We start from the raw sequence: 15,762 nt of genomic DNA on the forward strand, positions 1-15,762 counted from the left end.
AGTTTTTTTTTTTTTGAGAGGATTTTGCTACAGGGTGCATGCGCTCACCAGAAAGAGAGAAAGAGAAAGTGAGAAATCCCACTCCTCCGCCCAGGGAGCATGACCACGCTGCAATCCCTTCTCCTCCATTCTCCTCTTGGGATCTTGGGCACGCACGCACACGTGCCTGGCATGAGTTTAAGGCACTGGGTCCAAGACTAAAACCGTAGTTGAATACGTGGGAGTCCATTGACATAGGCATTATGCTATCTGCTGGTCCCAGAAGATGTTTTTAAAAAATAATTCTGCAAAAAACAAATTTTGCCATGTATATTTAGGCTCATTAGTATCAAGAAAACTTAGATGGGGCCAGCAAGTGGTGTGGTGGTTAAGGTGCTGGACTTCCACATGGCCGACCATGGTTCTAATCTGGACCTGGAGGCTTGCTCTCCTCCTTTCCCTTTCTCTCTGTCTGTCTCTGTCTGGTCAAATTAAACAAATAATAATGATGATAATAAATGAAATAAAATAATTCTTTAAAAAAAGAAAACTTAGATGAAGAAATTATATGATTAAACCAGTCTTTAAAACATTCAAAGAAATGTTGAGTATAAATTAAGTAAGGAATTAGTGGTTATTTTTGAAAGGAAGGAGGAAGAGGTCTGTGATTGAGTTCAGGAACATAAAGGGATTTCTGGGATGACTTGGCAAATTTGTATTTTTTGACCTCGCTGGTGGCTACAAGAGTATTTGCTTTATAATAATTCACTAAGCTAGATGTTTTGCACGCTTTCCTATATTTGTGTCTTATTTTGGAATGGAAAAGCATTCTTTTTACAAGAGAGAAATTAGAATAATAATTATTACATTATTATTATTGTGAATAATAATATGCTCCTGAGCTAAGTATATTATTTCCCATACATTTGGGGAAAAGGGAAGGGGAAGAGGGAACTAAATCATTTTTTTCAGTACAGGAATTGTGCCAAGAACTTCAACTATATAATATTAATAATAATAATAATACTCTACCAAAGTTTTAATCTCATTTTATCAGTGAGAAATTAAGAATTACATCGATTCCCCCAAGGGCATCCCCCTGGTAAGTGGAGCTCCATTTCCTCAGGTTGGATGGCTCCAAAGCCTTAGTTCTCTCCACATAACCAAGCTTTCTCCCTCATAACAAGCCCACAGATTCATTTAATAATCTTGAACATTTCTAGCCACATGCATCTCATATAGAGAGTTCAGTCTTCACTGCAAATGAAGAGACATTTGCAAATGTCAGAGTCTTAATAAAAAAGTATCTTTTTCAAGATAAATGTCAATGTTATTATTTATTTATTTATTTTTCCCATGAGACAGAGCAGAGGATGTTCCCCAAGATAAATGTTAATATGCCACAAAAAAATAACAAACAGGCTGGAAACCTCAAGGGGAAACCCCGTGGTATTCTTTCCTCTGGAGTGATTGAAAAATAAACGAGTTGTCTTTTTACCTGAAGCACTGGTGTGCAGAGTAGACAATGAAATCAGGTTATTTCCAGCCTCTTTTAAATCTTCTGTTATGCCAACATTACTTTCTGAAAAGAATTTAAAACTGAACCTCTCATGATTTTAAATACAATTCACTTAGTAAAAGACATTAAATTAGGGCCAATGTGGTTACAAAAAAAAAAAAGAAAGAAAGAAAAGAATAAAGCCTAAGTGTATCTGGATGAAAGCAGAATCAACATAGATCTTTTTTTTTTTTTTTTTTTGAGTGGTTTTTACTATAGGGCACGTGCGCTCACCAGAAAGAGAGAGACAGAGAGACAGAAAATAAGAAATCCCCCCCCCCCCCAGGGGAGATGGCCACACCGCGATCCCTTCTCTTCCATTCTCCTCTAGGGATCTTGGGCACGCCAGCTCACGCGTCCGGCATGAGTTTAAGCTAGCAGGTCCAGGACTCGAACCACGGTCAACTACATGGGAGTCCAGCAAAATAGCCATTATGCCAACTGCTGGTCCCAACATAGATGCATTTTGAGGCAGACTCCTTTTAATCTTTAAAGTGATTGGCAAGCCTTCCACTTAATAATGGAGCTTGGGACCAAAATTTACTAAGATATTATTTTATCCAAGCAAAGAGAAGAGACAGGGCTGATAGTTTTCCACACCCCTTGGTGCACTGGGGTACTAATGAATGTCACCTAGCAACTAGAGATTCTTGTGAAATCGTTAGTGATACTCTAATCACAGAGATGTTCATACGCCAACGTGTGCATTTAAAGCAACAGACATACATACAACTGGCTAAGATCCAGAGAAGGAAACTGCTACAGAGAGATATGCTGAGAGGAAGTAAGGACTTCCTGTCTCAAGTCACCATGTTAATTATAACGTAAAAAAGACAGCATTCCTGTACCGAACACCTACTAAGGACAATGTCTGTGTAGTAAGATACTTATTTACCACGTGAACAAGAATGCTTTATGAGCATCCAGGGCTCCATATCCTCCTCAGTACTATGGAAATGATGTTTATATAATGAGTTGTACAGTGCCTAGCCCAATAATGCATATTATATGTTAGTTATTATTGTTAAGAGAATCAAAGGAGGGCTTCCCATTATTCTCCACTGCGTAATTCTCTTTGCGCTCCACACAAGCTCAGATGGAGTTCTCAGTTGCCCATCTGGAACACAGCGCATCAAGCCAGGTTGCTCTATGGCGGGCAGAAGTTACCAACTTCCCAGAGAAACCTGTGAATCTCCAAATATCTGCTCTAGGAGATCCTGGCAATAGGACCAAAGCTTGAATGCCTGCACTCTGCCAAGGGTGGTTGGTTTCCTGTGTGTATGAGCCATGGACTTCTAGAAGTCTGGTGAAACCTGTGGACCCCATCTCAGAGTGAGCTTTTACATACATAAAATGTAGCACACAGTATTCCAAAGAACACCAATTATTTGAAAATGCAATGAGCCAATCTTTGTTCAATGAATTTGTGCTACAATAATATGTTTCTATAGTAATCAGAACTAAAAAATAATTGAAGTGTCTAAGAAGTATAAATGAAATGCCAAGACACAGTGTGGTATGAAAGTCTTGGTAGTTTCTAAGGGTGACAAAGCCATAGATAGAGCACATACTAGGAAATGTTAACTTATGACTCATGGTTCGAGAAAATGAAGAGAAGATAGAGTAATTTTTTGCTCACTTGAATTCACAGACCCACTGGATTCTCTCGATGGAGGCCAGGCTAAAAATGTTTGCTACCATAGTGTAGAACCTCATTGTTTATAAACCTTAGAGTAATTCTACCCTTATTTGCCATGCCCTTCAGAGCTGTGTCTAGTTCGATTTTACATACCAAGAAGCTGTTCATGGAAGTTTCCAGTAGTAGCTCATCAGTTAGAGCTTGAGCTTCTCTGCATTCTAGATGCCGGGATAGGCTCTGAGAAAAGAAAAAGGTCTGAGAAATGAAAAAGATTTTGAAGTTTTTCCGTCATTATGAGACTTTTTCATCCCAGTCAGGCAAAAGATACATATTCATATCTTTGCAGAGACTCTGCTCACCTGTGGTTAAAAGCCAAGAGGAAGAGTCTGCACACCCAGAAGGTACCCCCTTAGACACATTATCCAGGGATTACAAATATCACTTAAAGGATGGCTATAAAATCACTTGGTTTGGCCCCCAAACTTAATCAAATTAAGAAGTTCTGTAAAATTATTCTTTTTTTACAATTATTTTATTTCATTGTATTCATTGTCATTATTTTATTTTCATTTATTTATTTTTTTAAAGTTGGCCAGAGAGAGACAGAGAGGGAGGGAAAATGAGAAAGCAAGCTGCCAGGTCCAGGACTCGAACCGCCATCAGCCATGTGGGAGTCCAGCTGCCTTAACTATCAACACCACCTGCTGGACCCAAAGTGTTTTAAAATTATTCTTAGTTAACTCTCACCTATGTGATGTTGAGAGACATTATGTCATGGGGTTAAGAGCTACAGTGTCTCCATCTTGGATACCAACTTTGCTTTTGTGTAAGTTTATCCTTTTAGGAAACTACTAAAGCTGACTGATCAGCAGCTTCCCTATCTGTAAGATGGGGTCTATAATTGTCACAGTTTCTACCTTAAAAGGTTTCTCTGTCAGTTAATTATAAATGCTGTAGGTCCGGCTGTGTTGGCGCAGGCAGTAGGACATACTGGAGCCATGTGGGGAGGCCTTGGGTCTGGGTCCCTGTTTGACTGGAATATGCAGGCATGCCCGTGGATATGCCAGTGATCCCGGCTGGCTAGAGGCTGAAGAAAGAGGCTCATGGCCTAGCACGACGGGGTGGCTAGAGGCTGAAGAAAGAGGCTCATGGCCTAGCACGACCCCGTCAGGGAGGGGTTCCTGTCTCACTCTTTCTCCTCTTCACATGAAAGAAAGAAAGAAACTTGAAGTAAACAAATAAATGTTATATAAAACTCTTAGCCTATAGCCCGGTATGTACTTAGTTTCAGTTTACGAGTTTCTGGGTAAGTGGGGGCTGGTGAAAAGAAATAGTTCCTGCTGGTCTCTCAGTGAGGGAGATGCTAGCTTCAGTTTACATCCACAGCTGTTGGTTTTTGTAGTTGCAGTCCAAGGGTTAATGCTGCCAGAGGGTGTGGGTGGCTCTTATTTAGATAAAGCCACATCCCAGAGCTTCCTTCCAGCCTGCTTTGCTATTGTTAGGGTTTTTCACCACCTCTTTGAAGTTTCAAGATTGACAGATGTTATTCAATAATTCCTCCCCCCTCAAAAAGAAAAAATTGTACATGTAGCTTTTCAAAAAGAAATCACAGGAAATCTGAGGGGAAAGTAAAATTTTGGTTTGTGACATTGAACGGGGGGTGGAGGGTGGGGGGGTTCTAGAATCTTCTTTAGTCAATGCCACACATAAACTTCAGGGGATTTCTGCTTTTGTGTGTGTGTGTGTGTGTGTGTTTAAGACCACAAAGAAATAGAAATCAGCAACATGAACTTAGTATATTAGCATGTATGGCCAAGAATTATAGAGTAAAATTATCAGGGATAAATGAATAGTTTATGTAGAAGTTTTAATGAATTGGTGACATAGATTACTAATTATGCAGTTGATATGTAAGATTTTCTAATTGTACTTCCTCATAGGCGGACGAGAATATTCACATTGAATCACTGTGAAGTGTCTCTAAGTTCTGTCAGTTTATCGCCAGTTATTAAAATGCCAGGCCAGCTATGTGGTCTGTGGTTAAGGGAGCCAGATTGTACATGGCCAGCCATGAGGTTCAAGTCCTGACCCTGGCAGCCTGAAAGACACACCATGTGTATGTGCAAGTGTACCTAAAATCCCAATAGGCTGGAGAAGTGGAGAGAAGGAATGTGATCACATCCCATTTCTCCCTCTCTCTGTATCTCTCGCTCTTTTTCTGGCAAGTGCATGAACCCTCTGGCTATAATTTTAAAATAAATAAGTAAAACTAAAATGAAATCTATAAGGCTGAGGTTAGCAACATTTTCTATAAAGGACTAGCTAGTAAATATTTCAGGCTTTCTGAGCCAGATACAATCTCTGTTGCATGGACTTATTTTATCCTTTTTTTCCCCCCCAATAAAGCATGTGTGCTCACTGGAGATAGAGTGAGAAAGAGAGAGAAAGGGAAAATGAGAAAGCGCCCCCCAGGGAGATAGCCATGCTGCAAATCCTGTCTCCTTTCAGGATTTTGGGCCTGCACGCGCACACACACACACGCGCACACACACACACGCACACGCACGCGCACACACACACACACGCACACACGCACACACACGCGCGCACACACACGCACATGCACACACACACACGCACACACACACACGCACACGCACACACACACCCCTGATGTGTTTTTCAAGCTGCTGGGTGTGGGACTTGAACCATGTAGTTGGCCATGTGGGATCCAGCCATCTATACCATAACCCACCTGGCTGGCCCTGGTACAACACCCTTTAAAAATGAATTTAAAAATACTCTTATGTCACAGGGCTATACAAAAATATGTCCCGGGTTCTTGGGCCATGGTTTGCCAAGCCCTGCTATAGAACATAAGACATTGGAAGAATATTATCCCACATAAGTAATCGTTTATTCAGCTTCTGCAGCAGACGTTTGTTGAACACCATGAAGTGCCGCTTCCTCCTCTGGGTGCTGTGTGTGTCGTGGTGATCACAGTCAACTTGCCATTACGTGTGTACAGCTGGCTTTGTCATGGGAGGAACAGTCAGTCAGCTGATCAGACCGATTTATGAGTATAAAACATTTCGTGTAGTTTCAGACGGGGGAATAGAAACAAGTGGGTATTTGGAGCAGACACATTCATGGATACTTCAGGGAATGCGGGTAGAGTTTCAGAGAGTGGAGAGTGTGATCCGCTGTGGCACTCAGCTGTTATTTTGCCCCTTAATTTTGCTCTTGGGTTCATAGTTTGCTGGACAGTAGGACAGTCCTCACATCGCCACAGAGAGCAATTTTTTCTTTTTTAATTTTACATGTGAATTGCTCACAGTTGTTTTGTCCCATGACTTCTTTCCCAGTCCTGCCTGTGCTTTGTCCTGATCCAGACATCTTAGGAAGAGTTAAAATACGTGTTTTTGGGACCAGCAGATGGCGTAATGGTTACATCGCTGGACTAGCACATGGTTGACTGAGGTTCAAGTCCCAGACACAGTGACTTGAAACTTAGAGTGAGTGCAAGTGCATGCATGCCCAAAATCCCAAGAGGAGAATGGAGGAAAGGGGATTGCAGTGTGGCCAAACCCCTTGGGGGGTAATTTCTCACTTTTTCTCTCTCTCTGTCTCTCCAGAGAGCTCATATGCCCTATAGCAAAAATCTCTCTAAGGGGAAAAAAATAGTTTTCAAGGGTCAGTCACTAAATATATCTTTTCCTGTTTTCTTAGATCCATTGATAAAACTTTCCTTAAGATGTGATTTTTGTTTTCCTCTTGATTATTGAAATTCTGATGTTTTGGGGTTCTTTCTCCATTTGTTAGTGGCATCAAAGAGACTTAACATCTAAGCTTTTCATTTGAATATATAATCAATGGAAGTTAGTATTTTCACTTAAACTTACCTTCGGAACAAGTAATGGATCATATTAAACCTAAACATTCCATACTGACATGTACCAGCTTCATATTTCACTGCATTTTATGAAGTGATGGTATCAAATATTATTCAGGTTATGGGTTCCCTTCAGGACATTGTGGTCATCCATATGACACCTGCACTGTAGTCTGATTACTTTTTATTTTTTTTTAATTTATTTTACTTTTTTATTTGTTGCTCACAAATGCCCATAGTTGGTAAAAACGGCCAGTTGAATAACTATACATCCATTCTCTGACGTGACGTCTGTTCTGTACCATCTACCCAGCTCTTTTCCCTTTCTCTTACCCTGTGCAGAGTAGTTACGTTTGAGAGAATTGCTCTGCCTCAGAGCATGGAGTTCCCAGTCTGCTGGGGTGGGGAGAGTAGGGAAGACAGATATGAAACCAGTAAGTAGAGTCATAGTTGTTTAAATTGTGTTTAATTATTGCATAGGAAAAGGATACAGTGTGATGAGAATATATAAAATAAGGCATTTTTTTTCTAGTTTTCCTAGGTTTCCCCTAAGGAATGACATTCAAGCTGAAGTTTGGGAGAACAGGAGGAGACATTGAATGTATTACAGGAGACAGGAGAGACTGAACAAGTACATACTAGCATCGTTGTATAAAATTTCACAATATAGTGTCCACAGAAACTGTACTAAAATCTATAGGTGCTTGAGGCATGAGCCCACATCCTGAGAGTGCATACCTACTGACCCCAACTCCCTCTCTCCCTTGTTTTGTCTTTACATCAGAATACAATACCAGCAACATGTTGCTTGTCATATTCCAAGTGACAGGCGTCAGCCTGCTGCCACCGCTGGGAATCGCCATAGCCGTCATCATCATCTTCTACTGCTACCGCGTCCACCGGCAGCAGAAGCTGAGTCCAGCCTGGGAAACCAGCAAACAACGGAAGTTCATGGAATGCAGCGAGCACTGTGCCATCATTCTGGAAGACGACCGCTCTGACATCAGTTCCACCTGTGCCAACAACATCAACCACAACACCGAGCTGCTGCCCATCGAGCTGGACACCCTGGTGGGGAAAGGCCGCTTCGCAGAGGTCTACAAGGCAAAGCTGAAGCAGAACACTTCGGAGCAGTTCGAGACCGTGGCTGTCAAGATCTTCCCCTATGAGGAGTATGCCTCTTGGAAGACAGAGAAGGACATCTTCTCAGACATCAACCTGAAGCATGAGAACATCCTCCAGTTCTTGACGGCCGAGGAGCGGAAGACAGAGTTGGGGAAACAGTACTGGCTGATCACTGCTTTCCATACCAAGGGCAACCTCCAGGAGTACCTCACACGGCACGTCATCAGCTGGGAAGACCTGCGTAAGCTAGGCAGCTCCCTCGCGCGGGGCATCGCCCACCTCCACAGTGACCACACCCCATGTGGGAGACCCAAGATGCCCATTGTCCATAGGGACCTCAAGAGCTCCAATATCCTCGTGAAGAACGACCTGACCTGCTGCCTGTGTGACTTTGGGCTTTCCCTGCGTCTGGACCCGACACTCTCTGTGGATGACCTGGCTAACAGTGGGCAGGTAGGTTAGAGCAGGTTGGTGCTAGATGCCCCTTATCATGTTCCTTACTCCATACGCTCTGGATTCCTATCACATGCCTCTTGTCTCAAACAACCCTACGCTTTGGACACTGTCTAGGGAATCTAGCCAAAGTAGGGTATCTACCCTGGACATGCTCCACTATTTACTGCCTGGATATCTTTGCTAATGAACAGACAGCATAGCTCCTCCTCCCTTTAAATCCTTCCTAACCCAGAACAGAGATTTTTTCTCCCAAAGTCAATCTTCATTTCTCTTCCATTTGCAAATGACTTGTCTTTGCTTCTAGCCCTGTTAAGCTTTATCTCTATTTTTGCCCCTTGCTATGGTAGATTTCAGTCCTTTCTATGCTATGCTGTTTTTCTACTCTACACTAGTGGTAGCAGTTGTTGTTTGTTTACCATTCTAGCGGAGAATTTCCTTGAAACCCAAACCCACATCTGTGTTGTTATCTAAGACATCTAGCACAGTGGCTTGAGCTGTAAAAGTGATCAATAAATATTTGTTGAATGAATGAACCGTTCAACTTTCAAAGTTCTCTCAGATTTAAGTGGAAATCTTATAGGCTAAAAAGCTATTGGAAAGTGATTACGAATGATCAAGACCGGGACCAAGAGATGATGTAATAGTTATATTGCTGGATTTCCATGTAGTCGACCACAATTCAAGTTCCAGACCTAGGACCTTAAAACACGCTGGGCCTCAGTGTGTGTGTGTGTGTGTGTGTGTGTGTGTGTGTGTGTGTGTGTTGTGTGCGTGCCCAGAATCACAAAAGGAAATGAAAGAGAAGGGATTATGACATGGCCATGCCCCTTGGGGGTTGGTTCCTTGCTTCCTGTCTCTCTGGCAAGTGCACGTGCCCTATAGCAAAAATCTCTCTCAAAAATAAATACATTTAAAAAAAAAAAGAAAAGAAAGAAAAGACAGAAAGAAATTATCAGGACCTCCCTTCCAAGTGATGGCCCCATGGTCTCAAACAGCCCTATCAAGGGCACCATTGTTTTCTCTAGCCAGGTGGTAGGACATGCTTCTGTAGCTTTCAGTTACAGCCCAGCCTGGTGTCTATGGCAGCCCATGCTGTGTTGAGGTAAATATGTTGAAACACGGACAGATTAATGTGCCAAGGTAATGACTCATGCAATGACCTGTTAAAAAGAAACGTTTCTTATAATGCATGCCAATAAAAAACATTCCTTGGAATAATAATACCAACTGACTTGACCTTCCTTATGTCCTTTGGAAGTTAGGACTTCATTGTTACTTAGGTAAGCCTTGTGAGCTCCAGTTTCAAACATTGAAGTGATACATTCTTGAGAAATATTTTTTTCCTTTATCCTAAGAATCCCATGTTTGCAAATCATCAGTCATAGAGATTAGCACAGGCCTCACAATCCAGATAAAACGACATGTCACACCCATAACAATGATAAAGTAATCCAGATTTGGTCTTTTTACTACGGAAATACTTTCATATAATTTAATTTAGTAGAGAATTTATGATATTATACTGCATCCTTGGTTCATTGAAATGTGCCATAGGGTAAACAGAGATTAAGACACAGCCCTTAACTGATCAAAACTGATGGCAAATATTATTTTCACCACAGGTCTTGGGTTTCAGGAATGGAAAATATTTAATTTGCAAAATAAAAAATAAACATCTAAAATATCACACATGTTGTCTTCCAGGCTATCTGAAAGGATGTTGTTAAAAAATGTGATGACATACATCACGAGGCTAGATATGGTGGCTCTGGGGCTTGGCACTCCCTTGTTTTTGGCATGCTGTGTTTATAGTCTTTAAAATGTTTTCAGGGAGAGAACATCTATTTTTTTTTAAGACTTATTTTATTTAACTTTATTTTATTTATTTTAATTTGACCAGAGAGAAGAGAGAGAGAGAGAGAAAGGGAGAAATCAGGCCAACAGGTCCAGGACTCAAACCGCGGTTGGCCACGTGGGAGTCCAACGCCCTTATTCACCACACCACCTGCAGGCCCGAGAACATCTATTTTTATAAACAATCATAAATGCTTTCTGTTCAGGTCTTTAGTCAAAACAGCATTACAAGATTTAAAGATCATCTGCCCATGTGAGGGACAAGCAATACCTGTATTGTGAAAATAGAGATGGGCCTCATTGTCTGTTTCGGCTCTAGGTGGGAACTGCAAGATACATGGCCCCAGAAGTGCTAGAATCCAGGATGAATTTGGAGAATGTGGAGTCTTTCAAGCAGACCGATGTCTACTCCATGGCTCTGGTGCTCTGGGAAATGACATCTCGCTGTAATGCTGTGGGAGGTAAGTGTGGTCCGCCATCTTGTTTTAGAGGTGGGCCCTCCATCAAAATGATACCATGTTATTTACTTCAGTCCTGATTGTTTAAGGACTTGCAACCCAGTTAACTCCACAATGAGAGTTACTCCAAATATGGTAGTACACAGTTTTTTCAGAACTATTTGGAATGATGCCAAACAGCTAGGTTTTCAAGCTGAAAGCCATATTTGGAAGCTTTGTATCTCCTTTCATAAGGTCTTGTATAATTACTCTTCCCTTGACCCATCTCTCCACTGACATTTAAATATCTGGCAAGAGATGATCACTAATAATATTTATAAGAATTATTTATATTTATAAAATAGATCATTTTACTTAGATAAATATCAATTTTTTTGTTTCTTTTTGTTTGAAGGTTTTTCACAGTTGTTAGTTCTGGGAAAAGGATTTGACTCAAAATTTACTTTTACGGATAGGACTATTGTTGGACCAAACAGGCAAATGATTTGATACATTTGTTTAGGTTTTGAAAAACCCAGTGAAGAGAGGTTATTGAGGAAAGCCATGCTCTCAGTGGTTAAGCCTTGAAGATGCTTTGAGATACCTTCTTTCCTCCTGCTTTTCCTCTGCAGACCCCAAGTGGAACAGCTAAATGGACCTTTCTCCCTCAAGTTCAGCCATCTCCTTTCCTTGCTCTTTTAGAGTCGTTGGTTCTGAATGACGGTTTCCTCAGCTTCCCTCTGCTGGGCCTTCTTTGCAAGTTGCAGGAGTCCTTTACAATATTGGAGGCCATTACTGCTTTGAACATGAGAATGTAGATGAGGACTGGAAACACCTGGGGTGCAGGGGCGAGGTGGCTGTTTTAGGGGGTATTAACCCCTGACGATCTAGGAAGTGAGAAAAGCTGAGGTCTACATTGCTATAGCTGTTTCTCACTTTCCATCAGGGTCTTAGTTCTCACCTGAGAAATATAGGCACCCCAGCCTTGTCCTGTCTGACTGTTGAATGAAGCAAGCTAACCCCAGTTCTGTTTAGACTTTTTGCTTTTACACACACACACACACGCACACGTATCTATATATTCCTCATATATCTTGCCAGAAGGTGTGTGCACTGACAAGAAAGAGAAAGTACCCTGCGATGGGGTGTAATCATGCCTCAATCCTTTTTTCTTTATTTCTCCTTTCTGTCCAGATTTTGAGAGTGGATGCGTATGCGCTCAGTGTGTTTATCAAACCACCAGGGCTGGAATTCGTACTACAGTTGGCCATGTGGTATCTGGCTTCCAATGCTCAACACTTAACCACTGAACTGTGGTTCCAACCCTGTTTTGTTAGTAGTTTTAGACTTATAGAATAGCTACAAAAAATAGAATAGAGTTCCCATATAGTTTTATCACAGTTTTCTCTAGTGTTACCATCTAACCTAAACAGGATAGAGATCAAAAACAGGAAATTAACATTGGTACAATGCTCGTAATCTGTAGAACCTTATTTGAAATTTCACATCCCTAGTATGTATTTTCTAGGATGGGGTTCAGCCCAGGATCCTAAATTGATATAATATGTGAGCCTCCTTAGTCTCCTCACCTTGCGACGCTTATTCAATTTATCTTTGTCTTTATGGCTTTACCACTTGTGAGGAGTTTAAATCCATTGGCGAATGGGCTCTCTCTCACTTTGGGTTGTGTTGAATTTTTTTTTTTAATAATTAGATTGAGATTATAATATTTTGAGCAAAAGTATTACAGAAGTGATGTTGTACCCTTCTCAATATGTATCAGTCAGCACAAGATAATTAACGATGTTAGATTTGATCAGTTGGTTAAGGTTGTTGTCTGCCAGGTTTCTGCCATTTTCTGTTTGTAATTAATACATATCTTGTAAAAAATACTTTGACTCGTTTCTAAACACCTACTTAGCAAAGATATTAGATTTGTTCTGTTCCTTTTTATCCACTGATTTCAGGATCCATCAGTAATTTCTGCCTGCAACGATTATTACTGTTATGGTTGCCTAAGGGAGATTTTCTATGTTTCCGTTTTCTTACTTCTACATTTAATTATAAGTTGTAAGAAAGGTCTGTTCCATTCTTGCCACCCCTTGTTATTTATCTATTTATGAAACATTTACATTAGCATGGAGTTTTGAATATTTATTGGATTAAGTATTGTCCTTATTTAATCATTTTTAAAGATTTATTTATTTATTTAATTCCATTTGTTATTATTATTTTTTTATTTAACCAGATGGGGATAGAGAGAGAGATAGAGAAAAGAGAAAGCAAGAAAGCAAGCCACCAGGTCCAGGACTTGAACTGTAGTCGGCTATATGGGAATCCAGCGCCTTTAACCACTATGCCACCTGAGGGCCCCATTCTTATTTGTTTGTGAAATTGCCACAGCTTTGGTTACCAAGCCTATTTTGTTGGTGAAATTGCCACAGCTTTGGTTACCAAGCCAAACTACCCAGTATTTTGCCCAAAGCAGATTGGGTTGGTACCATTGCTGGCTCTGATTCTTCATCCCTTTCAGTACTTGTTCAGCCAATACTCTAGGGAGGATTCAAGTCACTTCCTTCACCGGGTACTTTGCTCAACCATCATCTATTTTCCAGGGGCCCTACTTGGGGATAGCACTTCCTATCTGGCTAATACTGTTATTTTCTCATTTCCTGCCTGAGATTTCTTCTCCTACAACACTTCCAAAAGTCACTTCATTTTCCCTTGCATGGTAAAATTTGTTTAACCAAGTTCCAGCCACTGAGAATAATTTTCGACTTGAAGGCTTTGACAGGTCCAAAATGAATCTTTAGACTGGCGTGCGTTGTGTCAGAGACGATGCTGTTGTCACTGTCGGAATAAATCTACCCCGATTTCAGTATCTTTTCCTGTCCCTTCCAACCCACTCTTCTATAAACAGGAGCAGGAGATGTGTCTCTGTCTTTCCCTCCAACAGCACGGCCAGCTTATTAAGTCCCTGCGTGAGCTCCCTGCTTTCATTGTTATCAACGACTGAAACCCTTTCCTGTTGATATTTGCTGAGTGTGGAAGAATTTAGGCGAATGGGGAAGAACCAAGTTCACCGACTTTTACAAGGTCTAAAAACAGATACAGTATAAACAAGTTTTCCCAAGGAAGGAACAGGATCTCATTTGTTCAGCGAGTCTCAAAAGAATCTTTCTTAACCTTTAGGATAAGAACAGATGGCTTTGGGGAAACCGGCAAGAGGCCATCCCGGTTCTCATTTTGTTTGATCTTAAGCCCACGGTCCTGTTTCTCCTGTTTCTCCCATCTCCGCTTGGGCTGTAGAAATCAAGGCTCTTTATCCATTTGCACTTTCGTCTTGACACAAAGTCCTTCACTTCATGAAGTGCACGAGCTCACAGCAAGCCCTTTCCCGTACCTTTGCCCTAGCCAAAGCATTGGTTTGTTGTCATCGTCATTGTTTGGTACATCTTAAGGACCTTCGACATATTTTTAACTTCCTCTTAAGTTTATTCAGAAAGTCCTTTGAAAAAGACACAAAATCTAAAGACAGATGTGTTCCCTCCAACCATATTTATCTTTGTGGTGTTCTCACTCCAGCTGTTGTAGAGACATGGATGCAAAGCTAGGTCTTGACCTAGAGAAGCATGTAGTTTGTTAGAAATATACTTTGGCTACTTCTATTTAAAAGTAGTAAGTCGGGGACCAGCAGATAGCATAATGGTTATGTCACTGATTCCCGCATAGTCAGTCGGTTGTAGTTCAAATCCAGGATCTTCCAACTTAAAACTCATGGGACCAGAAGTTAGCATAGTGGCTATGTCACTGAACTCCCAAGTAGCCGACCGCGGTTCAAGTCCCGGACCCGGTGGCTTGAATTCATGCCAGGCACATGTGCGTGCGTGCCCAAGATCCTGAGACAAGAATGGAGGAGAAGGGATTGTGGCATGGCCATCCCCCTGGGGGGATGATTTCTCGCTTTCTGTCTCTCTGTCTCTCTCTGTCTTTCTGGCAAGCACATGCACCCTATAGCAAAAAACCTCTCCAAAAAAAAAAAAAAAAAAAACTCACGCCGGGTGCATGTGCGTGCGTGCCCAAAATCCCAAGAGGAGAATGGAGGAGAAGGGACTGCGGCATGGTCACCTCTGCTGGCAGTGATTTCTCATTTTCTGTCTCTCTGGCAAGCACACACGCTCTATAGGAAAATCTCTCTCTAAGAAAAAATAAAAAAGTAATAAGATACTATCACCCTTCTGTTTAAAATTTTACACACACAGATAACAGATAATAAATTGCTCTACTGGTGTTAGGCTCTAATTTGTAAGGTGTAAGGAAGTGGGAGGGTTATAAAATTATTTCCTAAATCTTAAATTATTTTCTGGAAACTTGAAATACAAGTTTCCAGAAAATACATAATTGCAATTTTTTAGTAACCATCTCATATCACAAAAGAAATATGGAATCTGCTTACCTTTGTGTGATGAATTATAGATTGATATTTTATTTTATAACACAGGGCAACTAATACTCTATCCCATTATTCTAAGTACCAGAACATCAAACTGCATGAAGCAGAATGTTAAGCATTAGGGGAGAGAGATTTCACAGAAGAATAGGAGATCTTAATCTCTCCGGCCTTTAAATGACTCCATTCTTTTCTTACAGTTAAATGCAAACCATTTTTTAAATTTTAATTTCTGGTATACATATATTCTATGTATATCTTTGGGGATGCAGAATGGTTTTTCTAAAGCATGCATACATTGTACAATAATCAAATCTAGGATATACATATATTCATCTTCAACATTGCGTTTTGCTAGAGAGACACAGAGTA

General features: G+C 40.9%; 1 protein-coding gene across 3 annotated transcripts in view; it reads left to right on the forward strand.

The window, feature by feature from the left end:
- Window positions 1-15,762, forward strand: part of TGFBR2 (transforming growth factor beta receptor 2) — a 147,606-nt gene that overhangs the window by 115,001 nt on the left and 16,843 nt on the right. For all 3 annotated transcript variants that reach the window (XM_027775945.1, XM_006158955.3, XM_006158954.3), the window contains 2 exons: window positions 7,853-8,646; window positions 10,823-10,964. In XM_027775945.1, coding sequence (XP_027631746.1) covers window positions 7,853-8,646; window positions 10,823-10,964 — 936 coding nt within the window. The remainder of the gene's footprint in view (window positions 1-7,852; window positions 8,647-10,822; window positions 10,965-15,762) is intronic.

Source organism: Tupaia chinensis, unplaced genomic scaffold (assembly GCF_000334495.1).
Source record: "Tupaia chinensis unplaced genomic scaffold, TupChi_1.0 Scaffold000617_2, whole genome shotgun sequence".
Classification (NCBI taxonomy): domain Eukaryota; kingdom Metazoa; phylum Chordata; class Mammalia; order Scandentia; family Tupaiidae; genus Tupaia; species Tupaia belangeri.